The sequence below is a fragment of the Saimiri boliviensis genome, chromosome 11, assembly GCF_048565385.1.
Source record: "Saimiri boliviensis isolate mSaiBol1 chromosome 11, mSaiBol1.pri, whole genome shotgun sequence".
Classification (NCBI taxonomy): Eukaryota; Metazoa; Chordata; class Mammalia; order Primates; family Cebidae; genus Saimiri; species Saimiri boliviensis.
In genome coordinates, this window is record NC_133459.1 from 110,390,965 (window position 1) to 110,403,452 (window position 12,488).

Consider the following 12,488-nt stretch of genomic DNA (forward strand, 5'->3'; position numbering starts at 1 on the left):
TTTTTCCCATAATTTAACTGGAGAAATGACTCATGTAAAGAAAAGGGAACATATGTTGTTTAATGGGATGTAAGCTATACAAAATTGATTATAAAACATGTAAACATCACACCGTATCTCCCAGTAGAAGATGAAAAACAGGTTTGCATATTTTCAACAACAACAAAATTGTTTTGTTAGTGAGTCTTTAGTTCATCCTACTGGTTTTTCAATTTGAAATGAGGTATCTTACCCCAAAGTAGAAATTTATACTGATAAAAATAGACTGAGTAATATTAGAATATGTCATACAAACTATTTAAAAGAACATTAACTGTGTTAAAAAATTATTAAGCATTGCATATGAAGCTATTAAATCCTTTAATCTACTTAAACAAAAGCTAAAGTTTTAGATGGGAAATACACTCTAACAAGCCTACCTCTTATTAAGGAACTAATGCCCAGTCTAGTAACAAAGATATTGTCCAGATCTTCACTTCCGGTGAACAGTTCAGCTACTACATATAAATTGGGTTGCAAATTCCTAGCAGCATCCAGCATGTACTGTAAAAAGCACAGTGACAAATGTAACAAATAAATGCAACAGAAAACAAAGAGAAAAACAAGATAAAAGCAAGGAAGGAGACAAAAGGAGGCATGGATCTGACATAGAAAAATATGCAGCAAGATAAAATGGAAATTCAAAAATTTCCAAATAAAATTTCATTGTACATATATAAGAAAATATCAAGCACACCAAAACACATAGAAACAAGAGAACTTATAAAGAGAAGAAAACAGTTAAAAAGGAAGATTAGATTTTGCAAAGATATGCGACACCAGAGTAGAAAAGAAGAAGAAAAATGTTAGTGTCATATTACTAAATGTAAATCATAACACTGCAATTCTGTTAGGCTTTCCCCCTGTTTTTTGTTTATTTTTAATACCTTTAATCAGACTTAATTTCCAGGTGGCTGACTAAATAATTATTCATAAATTCCCCGATGGTGAATTACTTGGCTGTTGGAAAGATTAGGTCTGTCTGACCAGACTGAAGCCAGTTTCTCCTACAGATGATACTCTTACACCTTACAATTTCCACTTGTGTGATTTACGTTTAAAACTGGTGCTATCTGTCTAGCTGAGAATCAGGAAATACTGGTTTATAATAAAAAATCAGATGGGTTCCAAACTGTTAAACATAACATTTGCACAAAGGTTAATGAAATACTTGAAATTCTATCAGGTAACAAGTAGAATCCTAGAAGATTTTGTAATTTAAAGTTAAGTAAATTAAGTGAGAACATCCTTTTCTGCCATGTAACAATCTTAGAAGTATATATATATATATATATATATATATATTTGCTGTTTCTAAAAGCAAAATAAAATAAAGCCCTGTCATTTTTTGGACCTAAACAATGTTCAACCACCTTAACTTCTGTTTACTAGATCCCTCCACATCAAATCAATTTTTCATCACAGGACTTGAAACATACACATTATAATACTTTTTTCATATTAGAGAAATAGATATTTTTCAGATAAACACACATTTCCAAAGAACACCTAAGTGACACTTGTCACTAGGAAACTATGAAAGATCTTATAAGCAGTGCTACTGTAGGGTTTCTAAAAATAACAAAAAAAATCTTATGAGCAGGATGAAAATTATGAGTTTAATTACCAAGTTGTATTAGAGAGAAGGTAATACTGCAAGTATTGGCACTGTTCAGAAGTTACGGTAAAGAGCCCAAAGAGGATGTTTACAATTATATTTTAATAAATAATTTTAAAAAATTAAATCGGTGAGGCTAGACTGGCTTCCATATGCTATAATGTTAATGTTTACATAGCCACTATAATATGTAATACGCTATTCACCATCACAGTCACTTCTAATACATATTGAAAGCAGCCTAAAAATAAGAAAAATTAACATTTTCTGTTTTACAGTAGCCAATATGGTTGTGCTTGATATTATCAGAAACAGTATGATCAACTTCCCTAAATTAAAATTTTTAAATTAACTAGTTAAATATTTTATAGCCCAGTATTCCATAACAACTGCATCAAAAGACTGTTAGAATTATGCAAACTATGCAATAGTGTTAAATACTACCACCAAATCAATGGTGGTATCCATCTAGCAAAAGGAAACGTTTACCCGCATAGTCTACTTAAGGAAAGCTAGGAAAGAATGCTGAATTTCTTTCCTTAATGCGGATAAATTGTTTTTCTGTACCTCAGCTACATGAAGAGGTGTGGAGTGGCAGTTATCAAGACGTACTCCCTGGAAATAAGTTGCAGTTATTTCAGTGTATTTTTTCATGTGTGCCCAGAGATAAGGACAGTCCTCTGGTTTATTCCCATAGCGTAATTTAACACTGTCTCCCCAGCAAATAAGTTCTCTCCTTAAGTAAACGTCTGAACCTGTTAAGAAAAGAGATTGCTTTCAATGGTTCAAGAAATAAAATGAAAACAATTACTTTAAGAAAACACTGTGGTTTTTAAATTGCTTTAATCATTTCTGCCACAAATGATATATTGGTTAAAATTATATCTAAAGTGGCATGAGATAAAGTTTTAAAAAATTAATAATTTCTCATAGCTATTCTGTAAAAATTCTAGCTTATAGTCTCTTCTAAAAATTTGTCCTCAATTTCAAAAACCCAAATCACTTCATAAGGGAAAACAGAAATGTTAATATCATAGGCCTTTTAAAATTATAGTTCTACCAAAAACATTTAAAGTTCCATCTCCACCCTTCTACTTATTTTTGGCAACAGGTTATATTAAATTCATGGCATACAGCAGAATGGCTTGTTTTCATTTAGAATGGCTAGAAAAAAGAGGGCAGAGACACTTAAACCCAAATTTATACTCTTAAAAATAAACATAAGATTTCTGAATTAATTTTAATGTCGCGAAAATAGACTCCTAGTTTTAAATGTTGAAAAATAAATATATCAATGGGCCCCTGCAACATTCTTCCTGGTAATGAAACAGCTATAGAAAAACAAGACACTAAGAGTGAGGGGGGCCTAAAATCATTAGGTTCTAGTTTTAATCGCCACTGAAATGTCTTAATACCGCTGGCCAATGAGTGAAAATATCTCCTACGGCAATGTAATTGTAATAGCAGTGGTTTCAAATTTGTTTGTAAAAATGCAATAATATTCTGTCCAAATAAGAGCTTATGTAGACCCACAATATAGAAAACAGATACATAAAAGCTATTCTGTTTGAGAAGATAAGAGGTAGGAAGGCAAAGGAGAGGAAAGAAGATGAACTTCTTTTTTTTTGACTCCATGTTTTATTTCTCAAATTGTATGTACCTTTGGTACCTTCATGGTGAAATAGTTTAAAAACCAGCAGACTAATGGGGAAGAAAATCTATAAAGCAGATTTTATTTTGACCTTGCCATGATCTATTCTTTCCCTATCCACAGAGAAGTTAAAAGCGATATACCTGGTTCAGCAAAGTTTCGAAGAGGATCATCTCCCATTACCCATCCATTGTGTGCCATCAGAAAACAAGCTTTATTTGGGAGATGAATCATAGATTCTTCCATGGAGAAGTCCATTTCTTCAAATGGGAAAGTAAAATATCTATGGAAATATAATTAAATATTAAATCCATACAAAGAAACTTCTTGGAGAGAATTTGAATTTGCAATATTAAAACTAAAGTTCTTTTATAATGAATAAAATTAGTTTGATGTCATTTATAGAAAAAACTTCAATAAAGGTCAAAAATCTTCAATAGGCTTTTTGAGTAAAGCTAGTGGGGTGTGAGGAACAGGGAGTTAACACAACAGCGTATCTGGCTAACATTTTAAATAATTTTTAAAACCTCATAAAATTATTTTTAAAAATCATTGAGGCAGCCAATTGTGGTGTCTCACACCTGTAATCCTAGAATTGTGGAAGGCCAAGGCGGGCGGATCACCAGCCTGGCCAACATGGGGAAATCCCACCTCTACTAAAACTACAAAAATTAGCTGGGTGTGGTGGCACACACCTGCAGTCCTGGCTCCTTGTGAGGCTAAGGAAGAAGAATCACTTGAACCCAGGAGACAGAGATTACAGTGAGCTGAGATCACACTACTGCACTCCAGCCTGGGCAACAGAGCGAGACTGTATCTCAAAAAAATATATAATAATAATAATAATAACAACAATAATAATAATTGAGGCATTGAGCACTGACGTTACTTTGCAAAGACTTTTTAAAAAAAGACTAAGTAAAGATATGCAAAGGCTTTTACTGCACTCTAGTTGCCCAACCTATGCTTCACATCACTTATTAAGAAGCTAGATGCTTGCTTAATTGGTTTAACACTGAATTTATTACTAGGTATGCAGTCCTCCAAAAACATTGTAAATAGTAACTATAAATTGGTTCATACTGATGACAGTTTCTCTAACAAAATATTTGCCTAACAAAATAGTTAATATTAAGCCTATGTCCAAATCAAAATTTCTATTTCAATTTAAGAAACGTACTGAAGTCACATGTTAAATAAAACATTTAGGTTAATTTCAAAAGTTAAATACTATTTTCAATTGTCAACTATCAATAAGAAGAAAACAAAAATGCAACACCTGGTAACTAACGGATGCTTTCTAGTCACAGGTCCTAGTTTCGGACCATGGCCAGCCAGTCGTTCATAAAACACATTTCCCAAAAGGCAATTAACTGCCTGAAAAACATTTAATTGTGTTAGATCATCATCATCAAGACAACAACAAAATAGTACTAAGATGCAAAGAAAAACAGCAGTTCAAAAATAAGTAAAACCTGTTCCTGATGATAGTTAATGAGTTGATGCCTCTCTGAATTTAATTCTTCAATTCTCTTACGAAACCAGTTACAGCATTCTTCAATTGCTGCTGGCCCATTGCTAGAGCAAATAGAGAAATGCAGAAATAGTATTTAATGGTGTTACAGATTCTGTATTTAAACATTTTCTAACAGGGGTCAGAGAAACCTTAAATATATTCATCAGGATTTTAATTATGGCTGATGATGTTTTTCAATTGTAGAAATTTTTATATACAGGTATAGGAACATGGTCCACGTACAGAAAAAGTGGGACAATGTCATGTGCTGAAACGGTAGAATTATGGTGAATTACTTTGTTTCGTTTTCTACTAAGCATTTTTAATAAGTAGTATGAAAATCATACTAGCCATAAAGGTTTGCAAGTAATATTATTTATTTCAAAGAAAACACACATTACATACTCATGTGGTATAAAAGTCGCTAGTGCAATGTTCATATCTACAGTACAGCCAAACCGTCTGTATTCAGGATCTTGAATAATCTTAAGATGTTGGTTTGGATCAGACTTGGTTACTCTCCTATTTCCTAAAAGAAAGAAAAGATGTTATCTTAAATGCAAATATCCACAAAGAGATTATAACTGTCACTAATTTCTAATTTTTGGCCTACAATTTTTTCATTGAAAATAAAACAAATATTTGTTTCACAAGTATCCTCCTACCTCCTCCCCTTCCCATCTTTGTGTGCGTGTGTGTGCGCACACACGCACACACACACACGTACACACATGGGACAGGTGGTGCAAGGGAGAAAGATACAGAGAGACAAAAGACACAGGATTCCTATCATTTCAATCCCAGCCCCAGTTTTCTGCCTAAGTCAACATTCACTTGATTGATTAATTGATTGATTGAGCACATTAAGGACTTTAGTGGAACCCGTTTTCCTCCCAGGTGCTACCAAATATTCTAACTTCAGTTCTTTTTCAAGATTGCTTTCGAAGTTCGCTTCCTAAAGTCTTATTATAACAACCTGATTTTCTTTGTATTCTCTAAAAAAAGCACACAGGTTTGTTTTAATACTTACTTTTTTTTTCCATTTCTACATTCTACATTTCTACCACTACATTTCTACATTCTACATTTCTATAACTACATTCCTTAGATAATAATTTAAAAATTAAAAAAGGAAATAAATGGTTTTGGGGGAAAATTTTACTTTTTCTGGAACTTGTTTGTAATAAAATCAAGAACTGGTACAGGATTGTCTCCACTGAACTTGATTTTATGTTAACTAATTAATTTATATCTGGCTTATTCTAAAGAGAATTTGAAATGACTTATAACACACAAACAAGATAACATAAAATAATGGGTTTCCATAGTATAGTGATTATTACCTTCGCCTCACAAAACAGCATAAAATATAAATCAATTCTTAAAATTCAGTTTCTAAAGTTCATCTGGAAGGGTAAATATATGAAAACTGTCAAAAAAAATGTTTGAAAAAGAGAAAAAGCTATGCCATCAGTATAAACTAATAGTCTTTAGTATTGATAGAATAAAGGAGATGGACCAGTGGAAGAGCACAGATAACAGAGGTATATTTTGTATATTACCATACACTGTGAAGTGTTATGGTGGTACTTCAAATCAGTATAAAGAAATGGATTTTCAACTCAATATAATTTTAAAAATCCAAATAAAGTTAAATATCTTCTTTATAAAATATACAAAAATAAATTTCAGGTATATTAAATATTCAAATGTAAAAATGTAAGATTAGAAGAAAAGAGAATGTTGATGGAAGGCCTTTTCTAAGCATATATGAAATCAGAAGCCATCAGAGACTGAAGAGTTTGACTACATTGGAAAAAAAAGTCACCATAAACAAGAGTTAAAAGATCAAGCACATACTAGGAGAATATAGTTGAGGCCTGTGTAATAAGAAATAATGAATAATAATGTCAATATAAAAAAGAGACAACCCAACAGAAAAATCAGAAGAAACATTAACAGGCAATTAATGGAAGAAATACATATAACTAATTAATGTATATAAATATACTTTATTAATAAGCAAAGAAATGTAAATTAAAATAAGGTATGCTTTGACAGACTGACAAACATGATAAAGGTTAATGGTATCTAATGTTAGTGATAAATATTAAGTTGGTATAACTTGCTGTGAAAAGAAATTTGAAATTTGTATACGCTTTGACTCATTAATTCCATGTTTAATATAATTTATCCTTCAGATTGACTCACATAAGTAAGTAACAGGGATGTATTTTCTGCAGTACAGCTTATGAGACTGGGAGTTTACCTAGCAAGGACTTTGTTCTGATCACCACTGAATCCTCATGCGTGGGGGAATGCCTAGCACAGTGGTCCCCAAACTACGGCCCGTGGGCCGCATGTACTGAGGCCATTTATCCGGCCCCCGCCACACTTCAAGAAAGGGCAACTCTTTCATTGGTGGTCAGTGAGAGGAGCACAGGATGCAGATCTGTAGTCCAAAGCGCGGCATCGCTCAAGTACAGTACCACTTCTGGTGACGCGGGATGCATGCATCACGGCTCCAGAAGCGCATCATATGACGCACATCCGGTCTGCAGCTGCGACGCCACACATCACCAGAAGCAGTGTGAAATAACAGCAGAAGTAGGAAGAAAGGCAAAGCACTATAACCATTACTACACAGTACAATGGCCCCCATACTCCCCTAAACGTACAACAACATAATGGCCCCTATAACCTCCCTTTGCCCAAAAGTCTCCCCCAACATTACTACACACCGTGTTTCCCCTATTATAAGACCCTGTCTTATATTAATTTTACCCCCAAAAGACAGGGGCTGTCTTATTTTTAGGAGGTGTCTTATAATAGGGGAAACATGCAGCAGGGGGCTTCCCACAGAAGAGGCCCACTGCTGCTGCAGATGTCCAGGACGCTGTATACACAGAGTCACAGGCTGATCACTGCCATCCCTGTATACAGCACTGGAGGCGGTGCTGGGCCTGTGACACTGTATACCGCTGTCTGGGATAGTGGAGGCAGCAGCGCTGGCTGTGAAGGGTGTCACACCTTGCATAGTCCGGCCCTCCAACGGTCTGAGGGACAGTGAAGTGGCCCCCTGTGTAAAAAGTTTGGGGACCCCTGGTCTAGCACATAGTAGTAGGTGGTTCAATGAATATGCATTGAATGAATGAATGAAAAAAGAAAAAACTGGAAACAACTTATCAAAAAGACTAGTTAAATTAATTCAAGTACTTTAAAAATAGGATATTGCTATATAGGGGTTAAAATAAAGAATTAGCTATAATAAATTCATAGTCAACTAAAAGAACAAGTTGTTGACAGTTTATGTCCTAGTCCTATTTGCACGTGTAAAAAATAAAAAATATAAAACTTATATACATACATATATAGAATTAAATAAAATTTTATGTAAAATTGAATTTTTTTTTCCAGAGTCTTAAATACAAGAAACAATTAATATATAGTAGCTGAGATGTAGGGTTTTGGGACAGAGGAGGTCATACATTCTATTTTCTTACACATTTGAACTACTGGGCTTTTTCTCTTTTCAATGAGCACATATTATTTCATGTAAATAATGCAGCTTACTGCAGGGAGGGAAGATACAGGCCCTTTAGTAAAATGAAACAGGAAGAAAAGTTAATATTAAAAATTCCTGTATTAAAGTGTTATACAATTGCAGAAGTTGATGTGTGAATCTGACTGAGCATCCTAGAGCTTCAAAGGCACTATTTCTGGGTCCCACTCTAGTTCTGTTTTATGGAAGAGAAAAAAAATCTTTAAGATCTTCCCAAGATCCTCACTGCTAGGTTGACCTATGTGAAATACAGATACATTCTTAATAATCCTTTCTAATTTGTCTCCTACAAACCCTACCTTCTAATTTCACCTATTTTTTCCCTATCTTATTTTGTTAGGGGGCACATTAACTTCTTAATTATGCCCTTAACAGAAGACTCATTTATTTACCTTTTGTTATCTTGCCATTATCTGGCTTCAGTATCACTAGTGATTAAGTGGCCTTAATGGTGGGCAAAATCAGCTCTAAGCCCTTCTATGTCAGTTAAGATTCTTATTATAGACAACAGTAGACTATCACGTCTCTCAGTTTCAAAACTTGTTTTGAGCCTTTCTAAGCTGAAATAACCTGTTCTACCTACTTCCCATTCATACATTTAACAACTATGTACTGGGTCCCACAATACTCTGAGCATTCTATGGAACTATCAGTAAGATACAGTACCCAGGGGAAATAATTGTGTTATGTATTATTATGATATGCCCTTAGATGTCTCTGCTCTCAGCTTACAGAATCACAGTTTTAGAATATCAAAAATAATACAAATATCATACAATGAAATATTTAATAATTATGTTACTCAGAAGAGAGTTTTCCCTTAATAAGCAATATTAAATTTCTTAAAGTTGATAGGAACATCCTAGTGTATATTCTTTACCTTGTGCAAGAAGTCTTCTAAATTGCTCAACTGCTTTGTTGATGGCAACTTGGAAAAATTCCCAGAGTTTAAGCTTTGGAAAAATATCTTCCCAAATTATCTTTCGGATGGACTGAAAAATGTCAATAGTTAAAAAATACATATATACATATATTTATTTAAAATCATTTCACCAAATACTGTTCATCATATTAAAATATAGATTCTCAGTAATTTTCAACCATCTATTTAACAGGTACTTTAGAAACTTTTCCTGTTTTAATGTGGTACTCCTCTGTACATACTGACATTCATGTGATGATCATTTTCAATCAAAGCAGGTATTCCTTTTTCTTTGTATTTCCCTTCTGCAACATCACAGGAGAAATGCCAAAGTGCTCTGTCTAAGATCCAAGCAGGTTTTAAGTGTGGAGAATTCACAAGATTATAGGCACATTCTGGATGTTCCTGGATCCATTTACTATTAGCAGCTGAAGGAAAAAGAAGACACAAAGGAAAATCTCATTATTAAATTGAAGCTGTATCTATGTTTAGAGGTGAAATAAAATATAAACATCTACCACTCATTGTTTTCTATATTAGACATCAATATTTTATAATGATACTGTCACAGGAAAAATTATTTCTTTGGTTATGGTATCCTACCAGCCAATTCACCGTACTTTTTTAAAAAAAACTTTAATTCTGCTTAGAAAATCATGATGAAACAAAAAGCAGCTCTCTCATAGGTAACACTTTTGTATGGCCAATCTTAAAGGGTCAATGAAATATGTTGTTTTGATAAACTGGATAAAAGCAAGAGTGAGAAAGTGCTAAAAGAAATATGCTCAAGGAATACAAATGTAGCTCATATTTCAGAATCAGGAGTTTGGGAAAGTATCCCAAATATTTACAACATGGAAGATAATTTGTTTTGGCCAGGCATGGTTGCTCATACCTATAATCCCAGCACTTTGTGGGAGTGGAGGTAGAAGGATAGCCTGCAGGAATGCAAGACCAGCTTGGGTAACACAGTGAGACCTCATATCTATTTATTTTAAAAAAGATAATTTGTTTTAATTTGAAAACAAATGTAAGTTATATAGAATTTGTTTGATCTTTAAAATGGACTAATTTCCCCTGAATTCACATTAAAGAGCATGTGATTAGTGTACATAAAATAAAAAGTAATAATTATTGAATATTTACCACATAGCAGAAATTATTCTAAGCAGTTAAATATGCTGATTTATTATTCCTCACTTCCTACCCCACAAATTAGGACATACTGTTATGTCCCCTTAACAAATGAGGAACTGAAGCACAGAGAGTTAAGTAACTCAGCCAAAGTCAGACAGTCAGGAATCAACTTGGTCAAGTCCCTCTTTAGAATATGCAATCTTTACAACATTGCTCTGCTACTGAAATGAATGTGCTCATGCTTCATTTACTAAGCTGAGCACCCTTATATAATTTTAGAATCATTATTATTTCTACTGTCAGTCATTTATTTAGTAAATTATTTATTTACTTAGTGTTTAGTCATATCCATAATAAACACTCAGATGAAGACAGGCTACATAAGGAACAGAGATGTTGTAATAAAAGTTAAATGGGTAATTCTCAAAATTTGCGCCAAGATAGTTCCTCTGAGATTTACCATCACAATCACTGAAATTCAAGGTATTTTTTAAAAGGACAAAATGAAGTAATAACTTATATTCAATTAGGATTTCCACTTATAAAGAATAAATACTCGGGCTAAGTGCAGTGGCTCACACCTGTCATCCCAGCACTTTGGGAGGTCAAGGAGGGAGTATCACTTGAGCCCAGGAGTTTGAGACCAGCCTGGGCAACACAGCAAGACCTCATTTCTACAAACATTTTTTAAAATTAGCTGAGCATGGTGGCATGTGCCTAAAGTCCCAGCTACTCAGGAGGCTAAGGTGGGAGGATTACTTGAGCCCAGTAAGTAGAGGTTGCAGTGAAATGAGATTGTGTCACTGCACTACAGCCTGGGTGACAGAATGAGACCGTGTCTCAAAAATAAATAAATAAAAAATAATAAATATCAATGCTGCCCTCACATATTATTTTTGAGACAGGGTCTTTCTTTGTCACCCAGGCTGGAGTACAGTGGTGCAATCATAGTTCACTGCAGCCTTGAACTCTTGAGATCAAGTGATCCTCCTGCCTCAGCCTCTCAAGTAGTCAAGACTACAAGTACATGCCAAAAAACCCAGCTAATTAAAAAATATATATATATATATATGTGTGTGTGTGTGTGTGTGTGTATATATGTATATATATATATATATATACACATATATACATGTATATATAGATAGGTAGGTAGATATATGTGTGTGTGTGTATGTATGTATTTTCGGGACAGTCTTGCTCTGTCACTCAGGTTGGAGTGCAGTGGCACAGTCTTGGCTCACTGTAACCTCTGCCTCCTGGGTTTAAGCGATTCTCCTGCCTCAATCTCCCTAGTAGCTGGAATTACAGGTGCCTGCCATCACGCCTGGCTAGTTTTTGTATTTTTAGTAGAGACAGGGTTTCAACATGTTGTCCAGGCTGGTCTCAAACTCCTGACCTCAGGTGATCCGCCTGCCTCAGCCTCCCAAAGTGCTGGGATTACAGGCGTGAGCCACTGTGCCCAGGCTTAAAAATATTTTTTGTAGAGATCAGGTCTCACAATATTGAGCAGGCTGGTCTCAAACTCCTGGCCTCAAGTGATCCTCTTGCAGTCAGCTTCCCAAAGTGGTGGTATTACAGGTGTGAGCCACTGCACCTGGTCCTCAGTTTTTAAAACAGCAAAATCCTAAAACTGTTTCTTTTCTCAATATTTTGAAACACAAATCAACTGTAAAATGAAAGAATTCTAAACAATAGGTAATGAAAGTATTTTTTTCTAATTTTACATGAAAGAAAAATCAAACTCCAAACTATTTTTTAACACATATCTACATTAAAAAATAAATATGGACTTCTGCAGTGATGCAGTAAGAAACTCAATAAACACTGTTTCCAGCAAAACAATTTAATTGGTAGAAATAATTTTAAAAACAATAATTTAGTCCCCGGAAATTATCTTAGGGCATTCAGCATAAGGAGATACATTTATTTAAGATAAGAACAGCAAGAGTCTTGGCATCTGAACTAAGACCTCTTCCAGGCCAACTGGGTTCCCACTATTCTTGGCCTGCTAAATCTGGGAAAGGATGATGGCTTTGCAAG

At 34.2% G+C, this 12,488-nt stretch overlaps 1 protein-coding gene across 5 annotated transcripts in view; it reads right to left on the reverse strand.

The window, feature by feature from the left end:
* The window catches only part of AGL (amylo-alpha-1,6-glucosidase and 4-alpha-glucanotransferase), a 71,236-nt gene that overhangs the window by 41,268 nt on the left and 17,480 nt on the right, over positions 1 to 12,488 (reverse strand). For all 5 annotated transcript variants that reach the window (XM_074381372.1, XM_074381370.1, XM_074381371.1 and 2 more), the window contains 8 exons: positions 9,555 to 9,736; positions 9,267 to 9,378; positions 5,230 to 5,353; positions 4,784 to 4,886; positions 4,588 to 4,685; positions 3,452 to 3,591; positions 2,225 to 2,412; positions 420 to 543 (listed from right to left, as the gene is read on the reverse strand). In XM_074381372.1, the coding sequence (XP_074237473.1) occupies positions 420 to 543; positions 2,225 to 2,412; positions 3,452 to 3,591; positions 4,588 to 4,685; positions 4,784 to 4,886; positions 5,230 to 5,353; positions 9,267 to 9,378; positions 9,555 to 9,736 (1,071 nt within the window). The remainder of the gene's footprint in view (positions 1 to 419; positions 544 to 2,224; positions 2,413 to 3,451; positions 3,592 to 4,587; positions 4,686 to 4,783; positions 4,887 to 5,229; positions 5,354 to 9,266; positions 9,379 to 9,554; positions 9,737 to 12,488) is intronic.